General features: G+C 39.6%; 2 protein-coding genes across 4 annotated transcripts in view; one reads left to right on the top strand and one right to left on the bottom strand.

The window, feature by feature from the left end:
• LOC105226404 (dnaJ homolog subfamily C member 16) overlaps positions 1 to 23,535 on the top strand; it is a 623,397-nt gene that overhangs the window by 529,781 nt on the left and 70,081 nt on the right. The gene's annotated exons all lie outside the window — the stretch shown is intronic.
• The window catches only part of LOC105224845 (aminopeptidase A), a 230,691-nt gene that overhangs the window by 158,620 nt on the left and 48,536 nt on the right, over positions 1 to 23,535 (bottom strand). For 2 of the 3 annotated variants that reach the window (XM_049449915.1, XM_049449916.1), the window contains exons 3-5: positions 18,373 to 18,626; positions 17,997 to 18,270; positions 5,160 to 5,239 (exon numbers count right to left, since the gene is read on the bottom strand). In XM_049449915.1, the coding sequence (XP_049305872.1) occupies positions 5,160 to 5,239; positions 17,997 to 18,270; positions 18,373 to 18,626 (608 nt within the window). The remainder of the gene's footprint in view (positions 1 to 5,159; positions 5,240 to 17,996; positions 18,271 to 18,372; positions 18,627 to 23,535) is intronic. The other variant, XM_049449917.1, reaches the window with a different exon arrangement.

Below are 23,535 nucleotides of genomic sequence, written 5' to 3'. Positions count from 1 at the left end.
GAATGAACACAACTACGATTACGAAGTTGCTGATTCTTCGCAACTGGGTGTATGTGTCGCAATAGAAGGGGAGTTTGGTAGAATGATGTAGTTTATACTGAAAATACAGCGAGCCCTTAGAAACCTATCTAGTCGTCTGGGAGAGATAATTTCGACGTAAGTGAAAAAGTGCTAGGGTTGTTCCCAGGAGCGATCCTCGGTCTCCTTCCAATACTTGGAAAAGTGCTGGATAGAGTCATGGTGGAACGGCTTCAGGAGCTAACGCGGGGTCGGATAGGCAGTATGGGGTCAGGAAAGATTGCAGCATAGAGCATGGTTTTAATTTCAGAATGTCGTTAGGACATATTTATTGACTTTAAGGGGGCGTTTGATTACCTAAGCTGGGATCGAGTGGTGCAACTGCTGGAGGAGCCTGGCTGTCCGGAGTTAGTTTTCGAACAGAAAGGCCTCTCTTGTCGGCATGAATGGGAGTGTGGAGATTGGAGTTGTTCGTGGCTGCCCTCAGGATTGAAAGGATGTGTTTTACTCCACACTTGGCGAATGTGAAGGAGCGACTGCAAGCAACCGTAGGCAAGCTACGACGCATTTTGAGGAATGATTGGGGTCTCGGACGTGGTGCTGTCCGCATCATATGTCGTGGCTTGTTTGTTGCCTGCGCCACATAAGAAGCCGCTATAGGGTGTGAAGCAGTCACGACTGTATTGGGGTCTCAAAAACTCCTCTCAATTCAGCGCTGTATGATGCTTGCTTGTTTGACTGTATGTCGCACTGTCTCGATGATAGAATTAGGTTTAGATAGCAAGAGCGTTGGGACAATAGTCCTAACGGCCGAGTGACCTTCGAGTACATTCGGAACACTGGGTTCGTTGAGGATATCGCAGACTTCGCATTTTATCTGAGTCTGAACATGGGCCTCTGAATGTATTTTTGCATCAGAGACACCTATCTGATTGGTGGGATTGGTTTTGTGAGGCAGGGATAAAAGACTGAGCGCATTTAATAGCAGAATGCCCGATGTACTTGGACATTAGGGATCTGGTTGGTATGGAGATTAGCTCGACTGATGGACGATTAGATGTTAGTGATGTGATCTCCACAAGTCGGAATACCGAACAGTTAGGGTCATTTGGGCGTGAGTTGTTTAAGCGACAAAGTTCCAACCCCTGAGCCGTCTGGAAGCTCAACTGGTAGAAACTACGATTACGAGGTCTGACCGGAGACTTAATTCTGGTGCAATGGGGAGCAGGAGCCTTTGGAGTTTACTCCAATCTACTCATGCGGACTGGCCCCTCGAGGAGCTTCGTGTTGGTTGTGGTTAAATCCCAAATACAGGAAGAGCTGTCCTTTTTGTCAATTGAATGTGGTGTTGTATTGCAACCGGGTGGCGGACCCAAAGTACGGCAAAGGTTTTATATGGGCCTTAAACCCCATCAAGATGGTAAGTGTGTCCATTCCACACAGCCAAATGGTACTGAAAATGTCTACTGTATTCCAGGTCACAAAGGCATCGATGGCAATGAAATACGGCTAACATCTGAAAACGTGATCAACTTTGGGAAACCCATGCATTGTCTGTACGACGACCCCGACAAAAGCATAATGAAGAAAAGCAGAACCGATGGAACGAAGTACCAAGGTACAAAACTGCAAAGGTCATGTTTAAAACGGTAGATCGGAAGTACACAAAATTCCTATTGGTACTCGATAGAAGAGTCTGACGCCCAAATTATGGGAATATTAGGTTGTCAAATATCTCCTTTCCGCCTTTTCGTTTTTTGAATTTCGCGGCTATGTATGAAGCGCTACAGAGCTCATATCTGGCAATACTATGCATCTTTGAAAGGTCTTGACAAAACCTACAAAACGACGCTATGCATAATTAGTTTGGATATTACGTTCAACAGTTATAGACGTGTAAACATGGAGTTCACTAACGTCGAAATTCGGCCTATTTTTAAGTTTTTAAAAAGGCTAATGTTGTTTTGGGGGTTGGTACTCTATCACAACGAACAGCGGACGAATTTAGAGCGACTGAAAACGACACCTTGGATAAGCCATAACATAGTGCTAGATCGGCATTTGGCATCCCGTGGCATCGCCCAGAAGATGGAAGTTAGTCACCAAACTATCTTAAACCATCTGCAGAAGGCTGGATACAGAAAAAGCTGGATGTTTGGGTGCCGTATGACGCAAAAAAAATTTCTAGAGCAAATCAACGCCTGCGAAAAAAACGAACTCGACCGATTTTTGAAGCGGATGGTGACTGGTGACGAAAAATTGATCACATACGACAATATCAAGTGAAAATGGTCGTGGTCGAAGGCCAGTGAATCGCGATAGAATAAAAACGTCCAGAATTGGGCAACAGGAAGGGTGTAGTGTTCCACCAAGACAACTCCAGACTACGGACTTCGTTGATGACTCGTTAGAAACTACGGGAGCTCGGATGGGAGGTTTTATCGCATCCACCATATAGCCCGGACATAGCGCTAAGTGTTTACCACTTGTTCCTATCCATGTCGAACGCCTTTATTGGTGCAAAGTTTAACGCAAAAGAGGCTTGTAAAAAGTGGCTGTCCGAGTTCTTCGCAAATAAGGAGGGGGGTTTCTGCGAGGTTGCCGTCTACATGGAAATAGATTATCGAACGAAATGGCGCGTATTTGAACTAAATCTGATCACTTTTTATAAAGCATTGAATAAAGAGCAAAAAAGCGAAAGGGAGATATTTGATAACCTAATACTTAATGGTTACTGTCTGGTGGCGACACACGCAAAATGAGCCTGACAGATTGAGAAGACTGCAGTAAATGACTAGAGCAGGGCAAGAGGGAAACAGTGGAGACTTGTGCACTTGTCTCGCATTAACAAGACAACAATGTAAATAATGCATCGTAAACGATCCTCTTAGACATAGCAAGTATTAAGTATTCTCAAATATACTTGAGTAATGCGAAACGTTAATGCAACCAATAATGATTTCATTGATTTTGAATTTCCATCCATTTGTTCACGGCCTTTATGTCGTTCAATAAATATGTGTGAAATTTCAACAAAATAAATTGAACAAATTAACAATGTGTATTTCTTATAAATTACATAGCTTAGCGATGACTATGAAATAAATTGGACTAGACCTTAGTTCAAACCTCTTGTCTCTAATATACTAATTTTGGTTTATTTTTCTAACATACTATATACCCTAGGGTGTGTCATTCTGAGGCAACCTTTTTTTTTCAACTGAAAAACAGGCTCAAAACTTTCGAAAACGTGTAAAAAAAAGTCACTCAAAAGATGAACTCTTAATATTAATATTAAGAGGTGCCTATTTCAAATTTTCTGTTTCCGTATAAATTACATGGAAAAAAAATCATTTTTTTTTTTTTGTGGTGGTTATTGTGCGGAGGTTTTATATGTGCCCCGATAGCTGCCAGTAGGGATGGTAAACTCGATTCCGATTCTACTCGAAAATCGAGTTTTCTCGTAAAATAATCGATTTTTCGGAATCGATTTTCAGTAGTCGAAGTGGATTAGGAATCGGTTCTTGACAAGTTAAAGGTTACGAAACGTTTGACATTTCGTAATGCGATGAAACTCATTACAAGATGGGCAATTCGTTGCCTTGTCAGATGCTACCAACGGATTAAGATTTTTTCCAGAGTTCATAGTCAGATGCGCCTTCACAACATGACTGGATGTGCGTCCGCTTGAAATATATGGGACAATTGGCGACGATGTCGCAGGTTTGCCGCACGCCGTGCCACGAACATGATCACTTCTTCCATTTTCGGAATTTCATTGGATTTTAGGCTCATTCCCCACTCGGTTCGAGTAACAATCGGTAGTTTCGGTAGTAGCAGTGGTACGGCTATAGCATCCCACTGTTTTAGTGGCACATTCATCAATTCAAGCGCCCTGAAGGAATTACGTACACTATTTACAAAATTAAGTAGCGTAGCTCGAGATTCTGATGTTCCGAAAGAGTACGGGGATTGTCGTAACGTTGTTTCAGTTCAGCCCAGACTTCTTCATAACCACCTGTGTACAAACCACCGACTAAAAGGACATTTTCCGCCTTCACATATTGTCTCAATTTTCCCAGTTTATAGGTGGGCTGCAAGTCACTTCTGTTGTGAACCAGCGTCTTAAACATATCCTTCAACGCTAACCAATTGGACGGCTGTCCGTCAAAGCTCGGAATGGAGACGGGATCCAAACGCATGTCTGGTGCATGGCTGCATTCGTGGTTGGGAAGTTCGCTAAACGCTGACATTTTACGTTTTAGTTTGATGCAAATGTTGTTAAAAATCTCCTCCGTTGAAGCGAGCAAATCATCATGCTCTGCCACCTCGGCTCCATGTGCGCTGGACACGAGGGCAAAATGGTTGTCCATAAAACCAGAGAAGTGTTGTCTGGCACTACCCAAGAGCTGTTCACTTTCAACACAGTCTGGATGGTAGTTATCTGCTTGAACTTGCGTCCAGATGCGCAAAATAGATGTGCGCACTGATGTAAGCAAGTTTAATGCTGACATATTATAAGCAATTTAAACGATACTCGTATACACACTTCCTCACAGGAGGCACCAAAAATGTTTAGGATTGCACTAAACACTCAAATTAAACTCGTATAACGTATATGTCTGCACAGTAATAAAACCACGATTCAATTTCAATATACATAAATTTATTTTCTGTATTTGGTACTCTCCAAGTACCATCTAATTCATTTGACAACTGAGCACAATTCTATGCTTAACTCAAGCTTATATAGAAAAAAAAATGTAAGCGAACTTGCGAAAATAATAATGTTGTTATTGCATACGGAACAATGGTCTGACCAAAGAACAGTATAATCGTATGATGTGCCAAGCTAAAACGCATCACCTGATAATCGTGCGTCTAGTTGTTGTTGTATACTGCACAATGGTCTGACCCGAACAACGGTAGAAATGCTAAACCGAAAATGAGTCACCTGGATAATGGTAATGTCAAATTGCACAGTATAAATCATATATTAAAATAAGTGAACTTATTATTAATCGTTAACAATTACCATATTAATTATCATAATTTTTATTAGAATTTAGAATTGGTATACATTTATTAGAAAAAAATTGTGCACTTAGTTATATAGTTTAATTAATACTACAAGCACTTACTGCGATTCAGTTGACTTCAGTTGACTGTTAAATAATGTGACATAATTTTTAGATCTTGATAGTGAGAGAGTGACAGGAACCTGTAAAAATAAGAATTATATTTTACAGTATATATGTATATACATATGTATACAGTATTACGTAATACAAGATTATGTTAATTTTGTCACCAAATAGAAGGCAATACATAGAAGTAACTGATAGAAAACAAATATTGTAACCAATAATATTAAAAAATTAAATTTTTCTGTATAACTGTTAAGTTCAAAACTCCTAAAAGTGCGACTTCCAAACTAAAAAAACATAAACGTTAATTTTTTTTTTAAATGATAAAACACGTTTTCATAAAAAATAAGTAGTAAAAGCAATGTGATTTGATGCTATTCAAATATACTTATAAATAAAATAAAACTTTTTGAATCATCATCCAAATTTATTTTGTCGCCTTCAAAATAACATCCATTTGAAGCGATGCACATGTGCCAACGCTTCTTCCAATCGTCAAAACAGCTCCCGCGTCGAATTGTTTTGGTGTTTTCAATTGAGTTGAAGCTTGTTCCCCGAAGTGGATATTGCAGTGTGGAGAATAAGAAAAAGTCACAGGGGACCATATCAGGTGCTAGCTCAATGATATTTGTTGAGTATTTGGCGAAAAATTCATTCACAATGATGGCTTAGTGCGATGGTGCGTTATCATGATGAAAAAACCACGAATTGTTGGCTTGGTGTATAAAAAAAAAATATTTTGATATGCTAAATTTAATGTTAAATATAAATCTTTCGAAATGGATAGAAAAAACCACAAAATTGATTAATTTTGTAACAAATAAACGTGCCGTAATTTAATAGAACTAGATGTATGTAAATTTTATTGGTCCACTGTATGTCAGAGGCATTTAATTTTGAACCGGGGGTTGATACAGGAGAACTTTATAGTAGTCGGGTCAAACATGAACGATGGGTGTGGCGCTACCCATATTTCGGTTAAAAGCAATATGTCAGGACCTACTCGACCGATATCGACTAAATTTGATATTTAATGTTACCTTGACATGCCTATAACCTTCCACTTTCCGGTATGCAAAGCAAGGGCCCATCAATGCATGAGGATAAAACTTTGTCCAAAAAGAACGCTTAAAGTAGGCCACCTCATGACAAAATTTGTTCAAATCGGATCAAAACTGACATATTTTTTATCGGGAATATATGTGAATCTGTAAGATATATTTTTGCAATTCGGAAAGAATATTTTCTTAATAATAAGATACCCTTGTTATTCGGCGAAACCGAGTAATTTACGATAAAATATTATATGTATCGTATTAAATCAATTACTTTATAACTAATGATATATTAAAATTATTTTAAAATAAGATATGTATATGTAACTGGCAATTTGATAGAGCTTTACTGTGGGTGACCCATTGATATGATTCTTATTAATTAGATTTTAACTACAATATTAGTTAATGAGATATATCATTTTTGTGAACCAACTTGTGAATGTTCGTGTTCGTGTGTTACAAAAGCATTGTTAAATCGGTCGGAAATCAACTGTTGAAAAGAGATTTGCTATATTGGAAAGAGGCGAAATATGCACCGAGGACAATTAAGGCAGTGTACGTCCTAAAAAGGCGAAATCTCTGTGCAGAGTAGGTGCCTCGCAAGTTTATTATTTAACAAAACAACGAATTTCTGATTCTAAGGAGTGTTTTGTGATCTTTAATCTTAATAAAACCGACTTTCTGCATTGGTGTGTGACAATAGAAATCGGCTCCGTCATTTCACACAGGAGTCCAAACGTCAGACATTATAGTGGACTGCATGTTGAACCGGTCTTCAAGCGCGGAGAGACGAAAAAGTTATGTCATCAGTCTTTTGGGATCCAAGTGATATAATATTCATCGACTGATTACTGAGCCAGTTATAATCCATTGCACAGTGTATTTGAAAATTAGCCATTTACCATGGCGGAGACCTTTTCAATGGGTACAATACTTAGCACATTATTTTGATAAATCTCATGGGGTTCAACCTGCGTTTGCAAACTAAGCGGAAATAATGTAATTATTTACGATATCAGCTTAAAACCTCCAAAATAACAGCAGTTTTCCACTATTTAATGGATGTTATTATACATATAAGGTCTGTCGCAAAAGAAACAGAATTTTTTTAATATAACTGTTTCTGGTGGCGCCACCTATTGGTGGGTATATGATATAAAAAGTTTGATCTCTTGTTGACATTTCGATGTTAATTGATAAAAAAGTGGCAGCAGCTTTTGGTCATCGGTCGTAAAATGCATTTTGAAGAAAGAGCAAATATTAAATTTTTTCTTAAACTTGGGAAAACGTTTACTAAAACATTTCAAATTATGAAAAAAGTTTATGGTGATCAGTGCCTATCCCTTAGTAATGTGCATGAGTGGTTTAAGCGATTCCAAGAAGGTCGTGGGAACGAGAGCCATCACCGAAAAAAAGTTATCTTCAGAAGTCAAAAACAAAGACCATGCTGATTTGTTTTTACGATTCCGAGGGTATTGTACACCGAGAGTTCGTACCAACTGGCCAAACGATTAATGCTGTGTTTTACCTTGGTGTTATGAAGCGTCTTTTGTCACTCATTCGTCGTGCTCGACCACAATACCTTGAGGCAGGGTCCTGGCGCTTGTTTCACGATAATGCGCAGTGTCATCGGTCGAAGCTTGTCACTGTTTTTTTGACAAAAAACTCCATATTAACCAATTATCACTCACCCTACTCACCTGATCTGGCACCCTGTGATTTTTACCTATTTGGAAAACTTCATTTGCCCATGAAAGGACACTGGTTTCAGGACATTTCAGCTATCCAAAACGCGACGACCGATATTCTCAAGAGCATTCCGAAAAATGGCCTTAAATACTCATTTGAAATGCTAATTGATCGGGCTAAACGCTGTATCGTACTCGTAGCACAAGGAAACTTTTATGAATAAAAAAAAATATAACTTTTGAAAAATATTAATTTTTTGTTGTTTTTTTTTAACAGTCCTGTTTCTTTTGCGACAGAGCTTGTATAAACCTTCCTCTTTAATCACTCTATCTATTAAAAATTCGCATCAAAATCCGTTGCGTAATTTCAAAGACTTAAGCATACAAAGGGGCATAAGGACAGAAAATTTACTCTATTTTATAATATGTATGTATACCATGTTTTATACTATGTATTTTGTAAACATGTAAGTCACTTATCCGGCATAAGTTTTGTTAGAATAACGAAAATTGTTTTTCGGAAAGGTCGAAAGAATAAGAAGAGATAGTGGACAGTCTCCCTCGCAATATTGCGGTCGAGTGGAGTGGGAGAAATACCGAGATTTGAAAAGAGAAGCGAGACGCATTTGCCGAAAAGCTTGACAAGTAGTGCTCAAAATTCTACGAGAATACTCGGGGGCCAACAGAAGGCTTCAAGACCGGAGCATACTCTTGTAGGGCCCAAATAGGTGAGCCGGTGGCTATGCAGAGCATACTGAAGATATGGAGGGAACACTTCTAGAGCCCACTGAACAGCAGTGAAAGTGTAATACCTGGAGATGTCAAGCCCGATTCCCAAATCGACGAAGATGGAATAGCTTTTTGAATAGCAATTACGCGCCTGAAGAACAACAAAGCGTCAGCAGCCGATGGATTATCGACCGAGCTATTGAAATACAAGGGCGAAGATGCCTGATTGGAGTTTTCGTGAATCGGTGAGGAGGCAAATCTAGTGCAGTATCTTGTTAAACTGTCACTTTCTGAAATGAATTTAATAGCCAGTTTTGAGCGTATAGCTCCTGCAGGTGTATTTTGATTTTTTTCGTAATTAACCATTTTTATTATATTGTATATTTGTATATTAAAATACTGTTAAAGATTTTCTCAGTGTAAACTGATTTATGGTATTGTAGTAGAAGCGATAAAGTATAATAAATTGAATACTCTTTTGAGGGTTTTTTTTTTGTTTTGAGATTATATCTGTTGTACAAATGAGCATCCTCCCCCGACCTCAACACACACACCACATCGTTTCAAAACTTACATTACAAACACGCAACCTTCACCACATCACACCACATCGACTCAAACTTACATCACTAACACGCAACTTTCACCACAGTACGCTTACAACCCACATCCTACACTACTCGTGAGAGCATTACACACTAGGGTGGGTCGATTCCGGAATTTTTTCGATTCGGTATTTCTAATAGTGCGGAAAAGTTGCCTTAGTACTTCCTGGTTCCAATGCAACTTTTTGTTTTGAGATCGGATTGCATCTTCAACCCGAACCTCGGCCTTGAAATTTCGGAAATTCGCCTAAAATCGTGAAATTGTCTACCTAGTACCTGAAATACGCATCTCATGGCAAAATGTATAAAACAAAAGTTATTTGTCACGTCATTTGCTACCGAAATGGTATGTGTGATCATGGCCGTAGGACGAACCGTTCCCGAGATACGAGCGAAAAGGCGGCGCGCCACAGCGCAAGGTCAAAATTGTTGCAGCTCTCAGCTAACCTGTATTTGTCACCCAGAACCCACCGCGTGGACGTAGCTGCTCTTCGGGTTCCTCCCAAGCCCAACCTAACCAACCAACCATATGTCAGGCTTGTTTTAGTCTGAATCTGTGTCAAATTTATTGATAAAATCAGATTTTGTACTAAACCTTGGCACTTGTTGCCTAGATTTCAGTGTAGAGCGTATAAAAAGATCACGAGATTGGGGGCCAATAACTTTAGAAGATGCCTCTGTCACCAGTTTGACGATTCTCTCGACTGCCACGGTGTGAGAGGGGAATTCACTAAATTTCCATACCTCTGCAGTGTCTCCCGACAGCCCTTTTATGAGTTCTTCGTTAGAAACTGAACAAAGAACTGGTGGAACAGTCAAGGTAATAGTCTTCCAGTTAATCATATCGTAATAAGTATTAGCTTTGAAATTCAGCTTTGGCACTTTATTACATCTAACTCTTCCATTTATGGTGTCAGACTCTGCTTCTCTGGCTGCCAGAAGACGGTCAAGGGTCAACTTTCTGACTTCTATCCGTTCGTCAGTCATCATACTAAGGAGAATGTTTTATGGAAGAGCAAAGAAAGCATTCTGTTGAATGGATGAATTGACAACCTTGCGCAGTTTAGCGGGTAAGTATCTCGACCTTTGAATTGCAGCATAGAGATGGCGCGAGCCATCTTTGATTGAACTGTTGAATCTTATTGAGAACCACAAAGGTGAGTAAACTGTAAGTATGTACTTGACCAAAATCTTTATTTCCTTTGTTGGTTTGTCAGTAGAAATGTATAATCTCAGAATTCTATTTGCACAGGTGAGCCAGCGAGATTTGCACATGTTACCTGGATGCTTCGACGCTAAATCTGAGGAACATTGACCGGAAATAACAGCTTCTGATATTTTATAGAGATAAGCTTGGTCTGTGCTAAGTTGGGTCGGATTAATAACCTCAGAAGGTAATTGGCAGGATGAAAAACTTTCAAATTTGATAACAGGCAACTTCTCACAATAAGGGAGCAGTTTACCTATGTCGCCAGAGAATGTATTTGGACTCTTTGAGACACCATCTATGTGTTCGAAAAGAGCACGGAATGGAAGTTCGTTGAAATGTAGAAGACAAACAACCCACAGTAATGGCCTACCTATTCTTTCTTCTAGTTTCCGAATGATTCCACCTTTCCAACCTGTGTTCGTGTTGGTGCCATCAGCACCGACAACTTCTAGATGTTCCACATCAACTGAATTGTCTTGTAAATGTTGCCATATAGCTTGCGTCTCATCCTCAGCTGACCCGGAAGGAGAAGTGACGTGGCCAAAGTAATGACAACCCGGTTCCGCTATGTTCCTCTTTGACAGTGTCGCGGTAGTACTTTTCACCTTCGCTGACTTGTGTAAGTGTATTGTCTTTGCGGCCGTCAAAAAACAGCCCATATACGGAGTCAATACTTTCGGTGTTCTGGAGCTTAACACCAACACTTTTTTTTGCCCGACTAATCTTGCATTTGTCAGTGACAAAGCTAGCCGGATCCTCTGTTATCAAACCTGCTTTTTTGGCATCCAGAAAAGCCGATGAAACAATCAAGGCCGCTGCTCTATCACTTACTCCAAATCTTTGGGCAGCTAAAGCAGTGTGTTGTAATACTAGTGTGTTTTGTTTGGTTTTAGAGGATGGAAGAGAAAATTCATCATCACCATCGTTTTTCGAAGAATCAATGTGCGACGCGCCTACATTGTTGTCGTCTGTATGAGAGTCTGGCTGATCTGAATGGTCACGTGTTCTAGCTGATACTTTTCTGGTAAGTGTTGATGTTGAATGACGTTTTGAAAGCTTTTCTTTACGTTCATTTTTCTTTGTAATCTTTTTTGTTTCAGGTAGATCAACACTTCCAATGCGACCAATTCTTGTGGTTCTCTGGTCCAAGAGAAATGGTTGTTCATTGATAGGAACTTTCCTTTCCTTTGGACATAAAAAAAATAAATGCATTTACAAGCAGCGATGTCAAATAATTTTCCGGCAGAAGAGACAAAGTCGTCTCGTTTAGAGCTCAAACCTACTGGGTTCCTTAAAATATTTGTTTAAGAGTCAGAAATTTCTTATGGTATGTGATGAGCATTTGTACAACTCTGGTGTGTGAAACTATCGGAATAGATGACTTCTTGAAAGTATTTTCAACCTTTTTTGCAACTATTTCTGTAACCTCTTTACTCCTAAGTTCTTAGTTGTCGCCTCGGAGTCGCCCTATACGAAATCTTTCAAACTGATAACACAAAAGAACATCCTGGTAAGTAGGTAACTGGGACTCAGAGAGATTGTACGGATATATGCCAAACACAGGACATTTCTGTCTAAATTTTAATTTAGATACAGACCTTTTGAGTTCTGTGTTCTGTTGAGAGAATATAAGTGATAGCACCCGGCGAAATCAACGACAAGAGTGAAGGAACTCGATGAAAAAATATTTGTGTGGAGACCTATCCGAACGTGTCCTTTGGCGTAGGTGAATGAATGTGAGTGATAGCACTCGGCGAAATCAACGTCAAGAAGTGTGGCCGCAAGCCGATTTTTACCTTGCGCTGTGGCGCGCCGCCTTTTCGCTCGTATCTCGGGAACGGTTCGTCCTACGGCCATGATCACATATACCATTTCGGTAGCAAATGACGTGACAAATAACTTTTGTTTTATACATTTTGCCATGAGATGCGTATTTCAGGTGCTAGGTAGACAATTTCACGATTTTAGGCGAATTTCCGAAATTTCAAGGACGAGGTTCGGGTTGAAGATGCAATCCGATCTCAAAACAAAAAGTTGCATTGGAATCAGGAAGTACTAAGGCAACTTTTCCGCACTATTAGAAATACCGAATCGAAAAAAGTCCGGAATCGACCCACCCTAGCGTTCACTGCCATTCAGCAGGCTGGAAAAGTGTTCCCTCCATAATTTAAGTATGCTCTGGGCATCGGTGACTAGATCACCTTGGGGGGTTCTACAAGAGTACGCTCCGGTCTTGAAACCTTCTGTGAGCCACCGCATCTTTTCGTAGAATTTTCGAGCATTACCCCTGTCGGCCAGCTTATCAAGCTCTTCGTACTCACGCATTTCGGCCTCTTTCTTTTTCTGTGTGCAAATGCGTCTCGCTTCCGTCTTCAACTCTCGGTATCTATTCCATCCTCATCATGGTTTCGGTTGCAGCTGTACGTAAGGAGTTTGAAATGCCGTCCCACAGTTCCCTTATACCGAGTTGTTGACGAGTGCTCTCAGAGAGCAGGAGTAGAAAAGCGTTCGGCTGTCTGTTGTGTTGCACCTTCTCGTCGTCGAACCTTCCTTGTGTTTGTTGGCGTGCGTTTTTTGCTGCACAGAGGCGGGTGCGAATTTTGGCTGCAACAATATGGTGGTCCGAGTCGATGTTAGGACCACGGAGCGCACGCACATCTAAAACACTGGAGAAGTGTCTTCCGTCTAACACAACATGATCGATCTGGTTGGTGGTTTTTCGATCCGGAGACAGCCAGGTAGCTTGATGTATCTTCTTATGCTGGAATCTAGTACTACAGATAACCATATTTCGGGCCCCGGCGAAGTCGATCAGCCTCAACCCATTTGGGGATGTTTCCTCGTGGAGGCTGAACTTACCGACCGTAGTGCCAAAGATACCTTCTTTTTCCACCCTGGCGTTGAAGTCGCCAAGCTGCGATTTTGACATCGTGGCAGGGGCAACTCTCATAAGTGCGCTCCAAGCACTCATAAAAGGCATCTTTGGTCACATCGTCCTTCTCTTCCGCCGGGGCGTGGGCGCAAATCAGCGATATGTTGAAGAACCTCGCTTTGATGCGGATTGTGGCTAGACGTTGATTCTCTGTAGTGAATGTGTTCGGCGACGGAGTCTCTCTCCCACCACGAATCCAACACCAAACTTGCGCTCCTTTATATGGCCACTATAGTAAATGTCACAAGGACCTACTCGTCTCTGTCCTTGTCGGTGATGTCAGCCTTTTCAAGTAACTGATTAACCCAAATGCGCTTTTCTATTTCTAAATTATGAGTTTTAAATACATATTCGATTGCTAAGCAGAGATGCAGTTTCCTGTGTCAGAGCATGCGAAACGATTTCTGCAAACGTCAATTTTGGACATGTTAACGCAGCATAGCATGTGGTGTCATCTCGTATTCTATTAACGGAGTCATGTGTATAAGCCAACCTCTCAATCTCTGTAGAAAACTCCTGTAGAGACTCATTGACTAACTGGCTGCGATTTTTCACCTTGATTTGGAAGATCTTCTTCAGGTGCTCCCTAACATAGCATCTTTTAAATACACCCATCAGCGTTTCATAACTACTAGACTCACAGTTTGGAATGGTTTGTAATATTTCCGCGGAAGATCCTTTTAAGGCAACGAACAATGCAAATATTTTCTCTTCAACACTCCAGTTATTTGCAGATATCGTATTTTCGAATTAAAACGAACAAAAGTGGCCGATTTAATTGTACCTAGCGGAGACGATCTCTTAATTCATCAACTTCAGCTTATTGTGAGATCACCTGCGATATGACAATGAAAACTTTACTAATATACGTGAAGCTTGAGCTGCTAACTGTGTTTCCAACGGTGCTGACAACCGTTTACTAACTGCGAGGGAAATTGACATTGTTGGGCCAACATTTACTTATGATGCTCTGCTATTTGTATGGCCATCTGCGATATACTTGCATCCTGTTTTTGAAACTATGTTGACATACGTGCCTCTCCTTTCCCCTGTGACGACATTTGCATTGACATCAGCGAGATTCGTATTGTCTTCTGTTACATTGCAACTAAAAGCATATTCATGCCATTATCTTTTGACGAGCATTGAACCACTTTCTTTTGTTCTATCTTCGTTATTTCTTCCTCTAATTCAAACAGAAACACATATTCCTCAGTGTTAATGTGTACCGGCAACCGTTCATTTTTTTAATCCATTTTTCGACAAACCACGTCAGCTCTTTTTATGGTTGAATCTTCAGATCGGTAATCTAAGTCATTTTCAAATAATTATCTTTTTGGGAATTTATTTTACTTCTGCCACTAATTGTAAAAGGTTAAAAGAATCAATTTAATATCTATACACTTGAATCTTATTTCTTGTTCAAACAACTTAACGCTTATTATTCGAATTAGCAACTTTCTCTTTATTGGCTGTTTCTTAACTATTTTTGGCATTGCAACAAATTAATATTGAAGTTACAGCGGACAACAAATTAATAATGAAAAGCGATGCTCTCTGAGTTTCATGAAGGTACCTTACATATGTATTGTATTACCACCTATACTATACTTGTATGTAAGGAGTGAACACAATCGAATGTTTAAAAAGCCTGATATTAGTTATATGACATAGGGCAGGCTTTCATCCGATATTATCTATTTTAGGTAGATCCACCGTTATAAGAAAAATACGCTCATTCAATTGAATTAAGGTAACTTACATTTTGGTCGATATATGCAGTATGTATGTATAAAGACAGCCAGAAGTTCGAAAATCTTTGTATAAGACAGCTCTCATAAGCCCTCCCGATTCAACACATTTCTAGCATACCTGTACAGATGTTCTGTTATCATGAAAGGATTCTCTCCGAATTTCACTTATACATATATCTAACATATTAATCAATGTCTTCTATAAAAAGTCAGCATAGGTCCTGAGATCTATATCTTCGGTACCTGGGGGTTGAACAATTTTGAGAAGGCATACCTTAAGTGAAGGTGAAATAATCAGAGGGAATTTAAAGTTAAATTATGCGCAAAGTAGGGGTATTCCATCGAATTTAGTTGAAATTTGTTAAGTAAGTAGATCGCGATATATGTGATTTTACCTAAAGATCTTGAGCCACGCCCATCGTCATCGTAGTTATTGATTTCTCGCTCTTTTAGTAGAGTTAACAAAACTGTCATATTGGGAGTTGGAGTATTCATTCTATTTTACTTATTTCAGGTGTCGAAAAGATAAACGTATACACTAATCTATTAGGGAGCGGAATCACTTCCACTTTGTGAAGATTTTCAAATCACAGATGACTCTCTAATACAATTCGTTGTTCCAAATTACAGTTTTATATCTTAATTTGTGGCTTAGTGTTGGTACTCTATAGGTTTTAAAATAGTTGTGCTTTGTGGACGTAGAAGTGATCACAACATCGGACTTCTTACGGTATGAGGGAAAATTTGTAGCAAGTTTCATCAATATATCTTAATTTTAACTGAAGTTACAGCGGACAGTTAAGCAGTCAAATGGAATACATGATGATCAATTATACTATACATATACTATATACATATGTATTTACATATATACTACTGTGCCCAAAAAATAAGGTGACATTGTATTTATTTTGAAAATTATTTATTTATTCTTCCAAATCAATTTCATCCCCTTAAAAGTAATCCCCTCCCGATGCAATGCGCCTATGCCAACGGATTTTCCAATCTTCGAAAAACTGGTTGTACTCACTTTCCGGGATGGCCTTCAGTTCCGTCTTCGCCGCGGCTCGAATCTCCTCTATCGTATAAAAACGGTGTCCCCGGAGCGGTCTTTTGAGCTTGGTGAACAGCCAGAAGTCGCACGGCGCCAGATCAGGTGAATACGGTGATTGCGGAACGATATGGGTTGCGTTTTTGGCGAAATGATCACGAATTTTTTCCAAAAAATTCAATGTTTTCGGTACCAGTCGAGATTTGACGCGCTTGAGGCCCAAAACATCCTTCAAAATGGTATTGGCTGAGCCTTTCCATATGCCAACTTATCAGCAAGGTCTCTAATTATTAATCGACGGTTTTTCAACACCAAATCTTTGATTTGTTGAACGTGAGCTTCGTCGGTTGAGGTTGATGGTCGCCAGAACGCTCTCCGTCTTCAACACGTTCACGGCCGGCTTGGAACTCACTATACCACTTGTAAACATTTTTTTAGACTTAGCCTCATCATCAAAGGCTTTCTGCACCATCCTCAACGTATCCGCAGCAGAAAATTGATAAACCCGTAAACAAAATTTAATGCAAATTCTTTGCTCAACAAATTTCGACATCGCAAAAGACGAAAAACTCACTTTTGGCAGCTCACAAAACGACACGTATCTCAAACTTCTTCTTTACTGGCGTAGACACCGCTTACGCGATTATAGCCGAGTCAACAACAGCGCGCCAGTCGTTTCTTCTCTTCGCTACGTGGCGCCAATTGGATATTCCAAGCGAAGCCAGGTCCTTCTCCACTTGGTCCTTCCAACGGAGTGGAGGTCTTCCTCTTCCTCTGCTTCCCCCGGCGGGTACAGCGTCGAATACTTTCAGAGCTGGAGTGTTTTCGTCCATTCGGACAACATGACCTAGCCAGCGTAGCCGCTGTCTTTTAATTCGCTGAACTATGTCAATGTCGTCGTATATCTCGTACAGCTCATCGTTCCATCGAATGCGATATTCGCCGTGGCCAACGCGCAAAGGACCATAAATCTTTCGCAGAACTTTTCTCTCGAAAACTCGCAACGTCGACTCATCTGTTGTTGACATCGTCCAGGCCTCTGCACCATATAGCAGGACGGGAATTATGAGTGACTTATAGAGTTTGGTTTTTGTCTGTCGAGAGAGGACTTTGCTTCTCAATTGCCTACTCAGTCCGAAGTAGCACCTGTTGGCAAGAGTTATCCTGCGTTGGATTTCAAAGCTGACATTGTTGGTGGTGTTTACGCTGGTTCCAAGATAGACGAAATTATCTACAACTTCAAAGTTATGACTGTCAACAGTGACGTGAGTGCCAAGTCGCGAGTGCGACGACTGTTTGTTTGATGACAGGAGATATTTCGTCTTGCCCTCGTCAAACAAACGTATCTCAAACACTAATGAATATTTTGACATAAATGTGACTGACAGTACTACCAATTAAAAAAAATAATAATTCTCCAAATCCTTCGACGCGCGCAGTTTAAATTCAATTGTCACCTTATTTTTTGTACACAGTAGTATATTATATGAATCCCGATTAGTTTAAGGTGTTAAAACCACAATTAGTTAAAAAATTATTATCTCTATAACAACATATTGGAAGAATATAAAAATTTATAAGATGCGAAGTCAAGCCATTCTTCAAGCACCAAATACAATAAAGTACTCTTGTGACGTTTGTGTTAGGGAGTTGTTATTTGTTTTTTTTTTTTTTTTGTTATTTTAAATACTACAGTTTTTTAGACGATGGGCATCGTTATTTTTTGGATTTGCAGCAAGAAAAGGTAAATGAAAATATTTGCACTAATTCTAATGTAAATATGAATAATAATTTTATAATTTGCCTTAAATTCTGGTTCATCGAAACAAGGAAATAATCTTCTTGCATTATTCGGATGCAAATTAGTGGCGATGTAATGAATCTGTTCGTTTTTGTTATCACCACTGTAGCTGCCGTAAAATAATCCTTCTGCTTTCGTCCAAATATGACCTTCAAATTCCATATAGAGCTCACAATGTGATCCTCGTCTTATAAAGCTATTGAAGTGAAGTGTATAAATAGACTTCTTGTAAGACTTGCTAATACGTGCAACTGAAATATCTTCCAATATATTTTTGCTGCAAATATTAAAATAAATAAACTCACTCTGAATTAATATACTACTGATATAATACTGAAGAAAATTTATAAAATGTATTTTTATTGTATTAAGACATTACCTATCATCAGTATAACATTTTCGTAAATCAATAGACCGATCTCGGATGTGAAGATCGCGATGTGAATGGAACACAATCCTTTTTGTATCATTTTCCCATTTTAACTTCATTGTCTGGTTACCATTAAACCGCTTCTCCTCATAGTTTATATAGAAATTAATTAAATACTCCTGTGGCAACACGTCTCTTGGTAATCGTTCGTCCATATTTGACGAATATGCAGCAGTTAAATCAATGCTTCGTTTGGTAATAATCTGAAAGTACGTACCAGGTTGTTCAATAAGTTTTGTCATTAGATAAAAGAGGGAATTTCTATAGTCCAAAATTTTGTTTGTTTTATTAGTACACTCTTTATATGAACGTACTATGTGAAGTTTCATTTCAATCTGTCAATTCATTATTTGTTTACAAGCAATTTAGTGGTACCGTGTATTTTTTTACGGTGATAAAATTCTTATTTTTGGAAGTATGCAATGTAAGTATGTATGGGGTATTCCATACCAAATCGACCACTTTTGAACCCGACCCCTTTAGATTTTGCTGAAACTTATCCATCCTTTTCTACTCTTTGAAAAACATTTTTGAGAATTTTTTCAAAATTTTTTGTCCTACTTCAAAAAAATTATGAATTTTTCTATTTTTTGCTAAAAAAAATGGCTTTTTTATATTCTAATAGCCATAACTTTTGTAGAAATTGACTTTTGGGGACCATTTTTTTTTTAAATTTTTGTTTTTGAATGAACTTTTCGAAAAAATACTCGAAAAAAATTTAACACGATCAATTATATAAAATAATCGTTTTTTTAAGTAAAATCTTAATTTTTATTTTTTTGAAATTTCGCCATTTTTGTTTTTTGTTTTTTTTTCTCAAAAAAAACTTCAATTAATTTGACAACTATCCCTGCTAATCTCGCAGTGGGCCGATTTTTTTTTATATTTTTTTATTAAAAAAATGAAACAATTTTTTAAATAAATAAAAAAAATATTAAAAAAACTCGGCCGACTTCGGGATTAGCAGGGATAGTTGCCAAATTAATTGAAGCTTTTTTTGGGGTGAAAAAAAAATAAAAAAAAATGGCGAACTTCACTTTTTTAAGTAAAATCGTTTTTTTTTTTGGAAGTTCGCCATTTTTTTTATTTATTTTTTTTTCACCCCAAAAAAAGCTTCAATTAATTTGGCAACTATCCCTGCTAATCCCGGAGTCGGCCGAGTTTTTTTAATATTTTTTTTTATTTATTTAAAAATTTTTTTCATTTTTTAAATAAAAAAAATATAAAAAAAATCGGCCCACTCCGAGATTAGCAGGGATAGTTGTCAAATTAATTGAAGTTTTTTGAGAAAAAAAAAACAAAAAACAAAAATGGCGAAATTTCAAAAAAATAAAAATTAAGATTTTACTTAAAAAAAAACGATTATTTTATATAATTGATCGTGTTAAATTTTTTTCGAGTATTTTTTCGAAAAGTTCATTCAAAAACAAAAATCAAAAAAAAAAAATGGTCCTCAAAAGTCAATTTCTACAAAAGTTATGGCTATTTGAATATAAAAAAGCCATTTTTTTAGCAAAAAATAGAAAAATTCATAACTTTTTTGAAGTAGGACAAAAAATTTTGAAAAAATTCTCAAAAATGTTTTTCAAAGAGTAGAAAAGGATGGATAAGTTTCAGCAAAATCTAAAGGGGTCGGGTTCAAAAGTGGTCGATTTGGTATGGAATACCCCATATATATGTATACAAAAATTAATTTGCTGAAATTCCTACATGTAAAATTCCAAACCGTGAAAGACGAGGCGTACTTGATTCGAATAAGTCTCAGATGATCATTACTTTGAAGGAAATGAAATGGACAAATTTCATCTTTCAATTTGATCACAGTAGAACGTGCTTATATGACACATGAAAAAACGGTATATTCCCAAGTTCGCAACAAGCAATTAGACAACAAAATACAAATTAACACCCCTATTCTGTGCATTTGACAAATTAATAAAATATTGACAGTTAACTCAAATATTTATCAAGCGAGAATTTTTTTGGTATTCTGTGACAATCTCGATAAAAGTAAAAGCTTCAATTCGCAAAGCTTTTCCCCACACGTGTGGTGAACAAAATAATGTAAATAGCAACAGCTGATTTCTATTCAAATTATATTGATAGTAATATGCGTGCAGTCAATTGCTCTTATGTTGTTTTTTATTCGAAATTTTCTAAAAAATCTGAAATATATTTCAAATAAATTTGCTTAAATTAGTATATTATGAACACTTGACCCGTTTTTATAAAATTTTCTTCCTCTGTTGAACTGGGAAACTTTATTTCTCCTCCCTTCTTCTTCTTCTTCTTTACTGGCGTAGACACCGCTTACGCGATTATAGCCGAGTCAACAACAGCGCGCCAGTCGTTTCTTCTCTTCGCTACGTGGCGCCAATTGGATATTCCAAGCGAAGCCAGGTCCTTCTCCACTTGGTCCTTCCAACGGAGTGGAGGTCTTCCTCTTCCTCTGCTTCCCCCGGCGGGTACAGCGTCGAATACTTTCAGAGCTGGAGTGTTTTCGTCCATTCGGACAACATGACCTAGCCAGCGTAGCCGCTGTCTTTTAATTCGCTGAACTATGTCAATGTCGCCGTATATCTCGTACAGCTCATCGTTCCATCGAATGCGATATTCGCCGTGGCCAACGCGCAAAGGACCATAAATCTTTCGCAGAACTTTTCTCTCGAAAACTCTCAACGTCGACTCATCTGTTGTTGACATCGTCCAGGCCTCTGCACCATATAGCAGGACGGGAATTATGAGTGACTTATAGAGTTTGGTTTTTGTCTGTCGAGAGAGGACTTTGCTTCTCAATTGCCTACTCAGTCCGAAGTAGCACCTGTTGGCAAGAGTTATCCTGCGTTGGATTTCAAAGCTGACATTGTTGGTGGTGTTTACGCTGGTTCCAAGATAGACGAAATTATCTACAACTTCAAAGTTATGACTGTCAACAGTGACGTGAGTGCCAAGTCGCGAGTGCGACGACTGTTTGTTTGATGACAGGAGATATTTCGTCTTGCCTTCGTTCACTGCCAGACCCATTTGCGTTGCTTCCTTGTTCAGTCTGGAGAAAGCAGAACTAACGGCGCGGGTGTTGAGACCGATGATATCAATATCATCGGCATACGCCAGCAGCTGTACACTCTTATAAAAGATTGTACCTGCTCGATTAAGTTCTGCAGCTCGAACTATTTTCTCCAGCAGCAGATTGAAGAAATCGCACGATAGGGAGTCGCCTTGTCTGAAACCTCGTTTGGTATCGAACGGCTCGGAGAGGTCCTTCCCGATCCTGACGGAGCTTTTGGTCCCGCTCAATGTCAGTTTACACAGCCGTATTAGTTTTGCGGGGATACCAAATTCAGACATTGCGGCATAAAGGCAGCTCCTTTTCGTACTGTCGAAAGCAGCTTTAAAATCGACGAAGAGGTGATGTGTGTCGATTCTCCTTTCACGGGTCTTTTCCAAGATTTGGCGCATGGTGAATATCTGGTCGGTTGTTGATTTACCAGGTCTGAAGCCACACTGATAAGGTCCAATCAGTTTGTTGACGGTGGGCTTTAATCTTTCACACAATACGCTCGATAGAACCTTATACGCGATATTAAGGAGGCTAATCCCACGGTAGTTGGCGCAGATTGTGGGGTCTCCTTTTTTATGGATTGGGCATAGCACACTTAAATTCCAATCGTTGGGCATGCTTTCGTCCGACCATATTTTACAAAGAAGCTGATGCATGCTCCTTATCAGTTCTTCGCCGCCGTGTTTGAATAGCTCGGCTGGCAATCCATCCGCCCCCGCCGCTTTGTTGTTCTTCAGGCGGGTAATTGCTATTCGAACTTCTTCTTGGTCGGGCAATGGAACGTCTTTTCCATCGTCATCGATTGGGGAATCGGGTTCGTCTTCTCCTGGCGTTGTGTGTTCACTGCCATTCAGCAGGCTGGAGAAGTGTTCCCTCCATAATTTAAGTATGCTCTGGGCATCGGTGACTAGATCACCTTGGGGGGTTCTACATGAGTATGCTCCGGTCTTGAAACCTTCTGTAAGCCGCCGCATCTTTTCGTAGAATTTTCGAGCATTACCCCTGTCGGCCAGCTTATCAAGCTCTTCGTACTCACGCATTTCGGCCTCTTTCTTTTTCTGTCTACAAATGCGTCTCGCTTCCCTCTTCAACTCTCGGTATCTATCCCATCCCGCACGTGTTGTGGTCGATCGTAACGTTGCGAGGTAGGCAGCCTGTTTTCTCTCCGCTGCGACACGGCACTCCTCGTCGTACCAGCTGTTCTTTTGCACCTTCCGAAAACCAATGGTTTCGGTTGCAGCTGTACGTAAGGAGTTTGAAATGCCGTCCCACAGTTCCCTTATACCGAGTTGTTGACGAGTGCTCTCAGAGAGCAGGAGTGCAAGCCGAGTAGAAAATCGCTCGGCTGTCTGTTGTGATTGCAGCTTCTCGACGTCGAACCTTCCTTGTGTTTGTTGGCGTGCGTTTTTTGCTGCACAGAGGCGGGTGCGAATCTTAGCTGCAACAATATAGTGGTCCGAGTCGATGTTAGGACCTCGGAGCGCACGCACATCTAAAACACTGGAGACGTGTCTTCCGTCTATCACAACATGATCGATCTGGTTGGTAGTTTTTCGATCCGGAGACAGCCAGGTAGCTTGATGAATCTTCTTATGCTGGAATCTAGTACTACAGATAACCATATTTCGGGCCCCGGCGAAGTCGATCAGCCTCAACCCATTTGGGGATGTTTCCTCGTGGAGGCTGAATTTACCGACCGTAGTGCCAAAGATACCTTCTTTGCCCACCCTGGCGTTGAAGTCGCCAAGCACGATTTTGACATCGTGGCGGGGGCAGCTCTCATAAGCGAGCTCCAAGCGCTCATAAAAGTCATCTTTGGTCACATCGTCCTTCTCTTCCGTCGGGGCGTGGGCGCAAATCAGCGATATGTTGAAGAACCTCGCTTTGATGCGGATTGTGGCTAGACGTTCATTCACCGGAGTGAATGATAGTACTCGGCGACGGAGTCTCTCTCCCACCACGAATCCAACACCAAACTTGCGCTCCTTTATATGGCCACTGTAGTAAATGCCACAAGGACCTACTCGTCTTTGTCCTTGTCCCGTCCATCG

Source organism: Bactrocera dorsalis, chromosome 2 (assembly GCF_023373825.1).
Source record: "Bactrocera dorsalis isolate Fly_Bdor chromosome 2, ASM2337382v1, whole genome shotgun sequence".
Classification (NCBI taxonomy): domain Eukaryota; kingdom Metazoa; phylum Arthropoda; class Insecta; order Diptera; family Tephritidae; genus Bactrocera; species Bactrocera dorsalis.
This window is presented reverse-complemented; position numbering and strand designations above follow the sequence as displayed.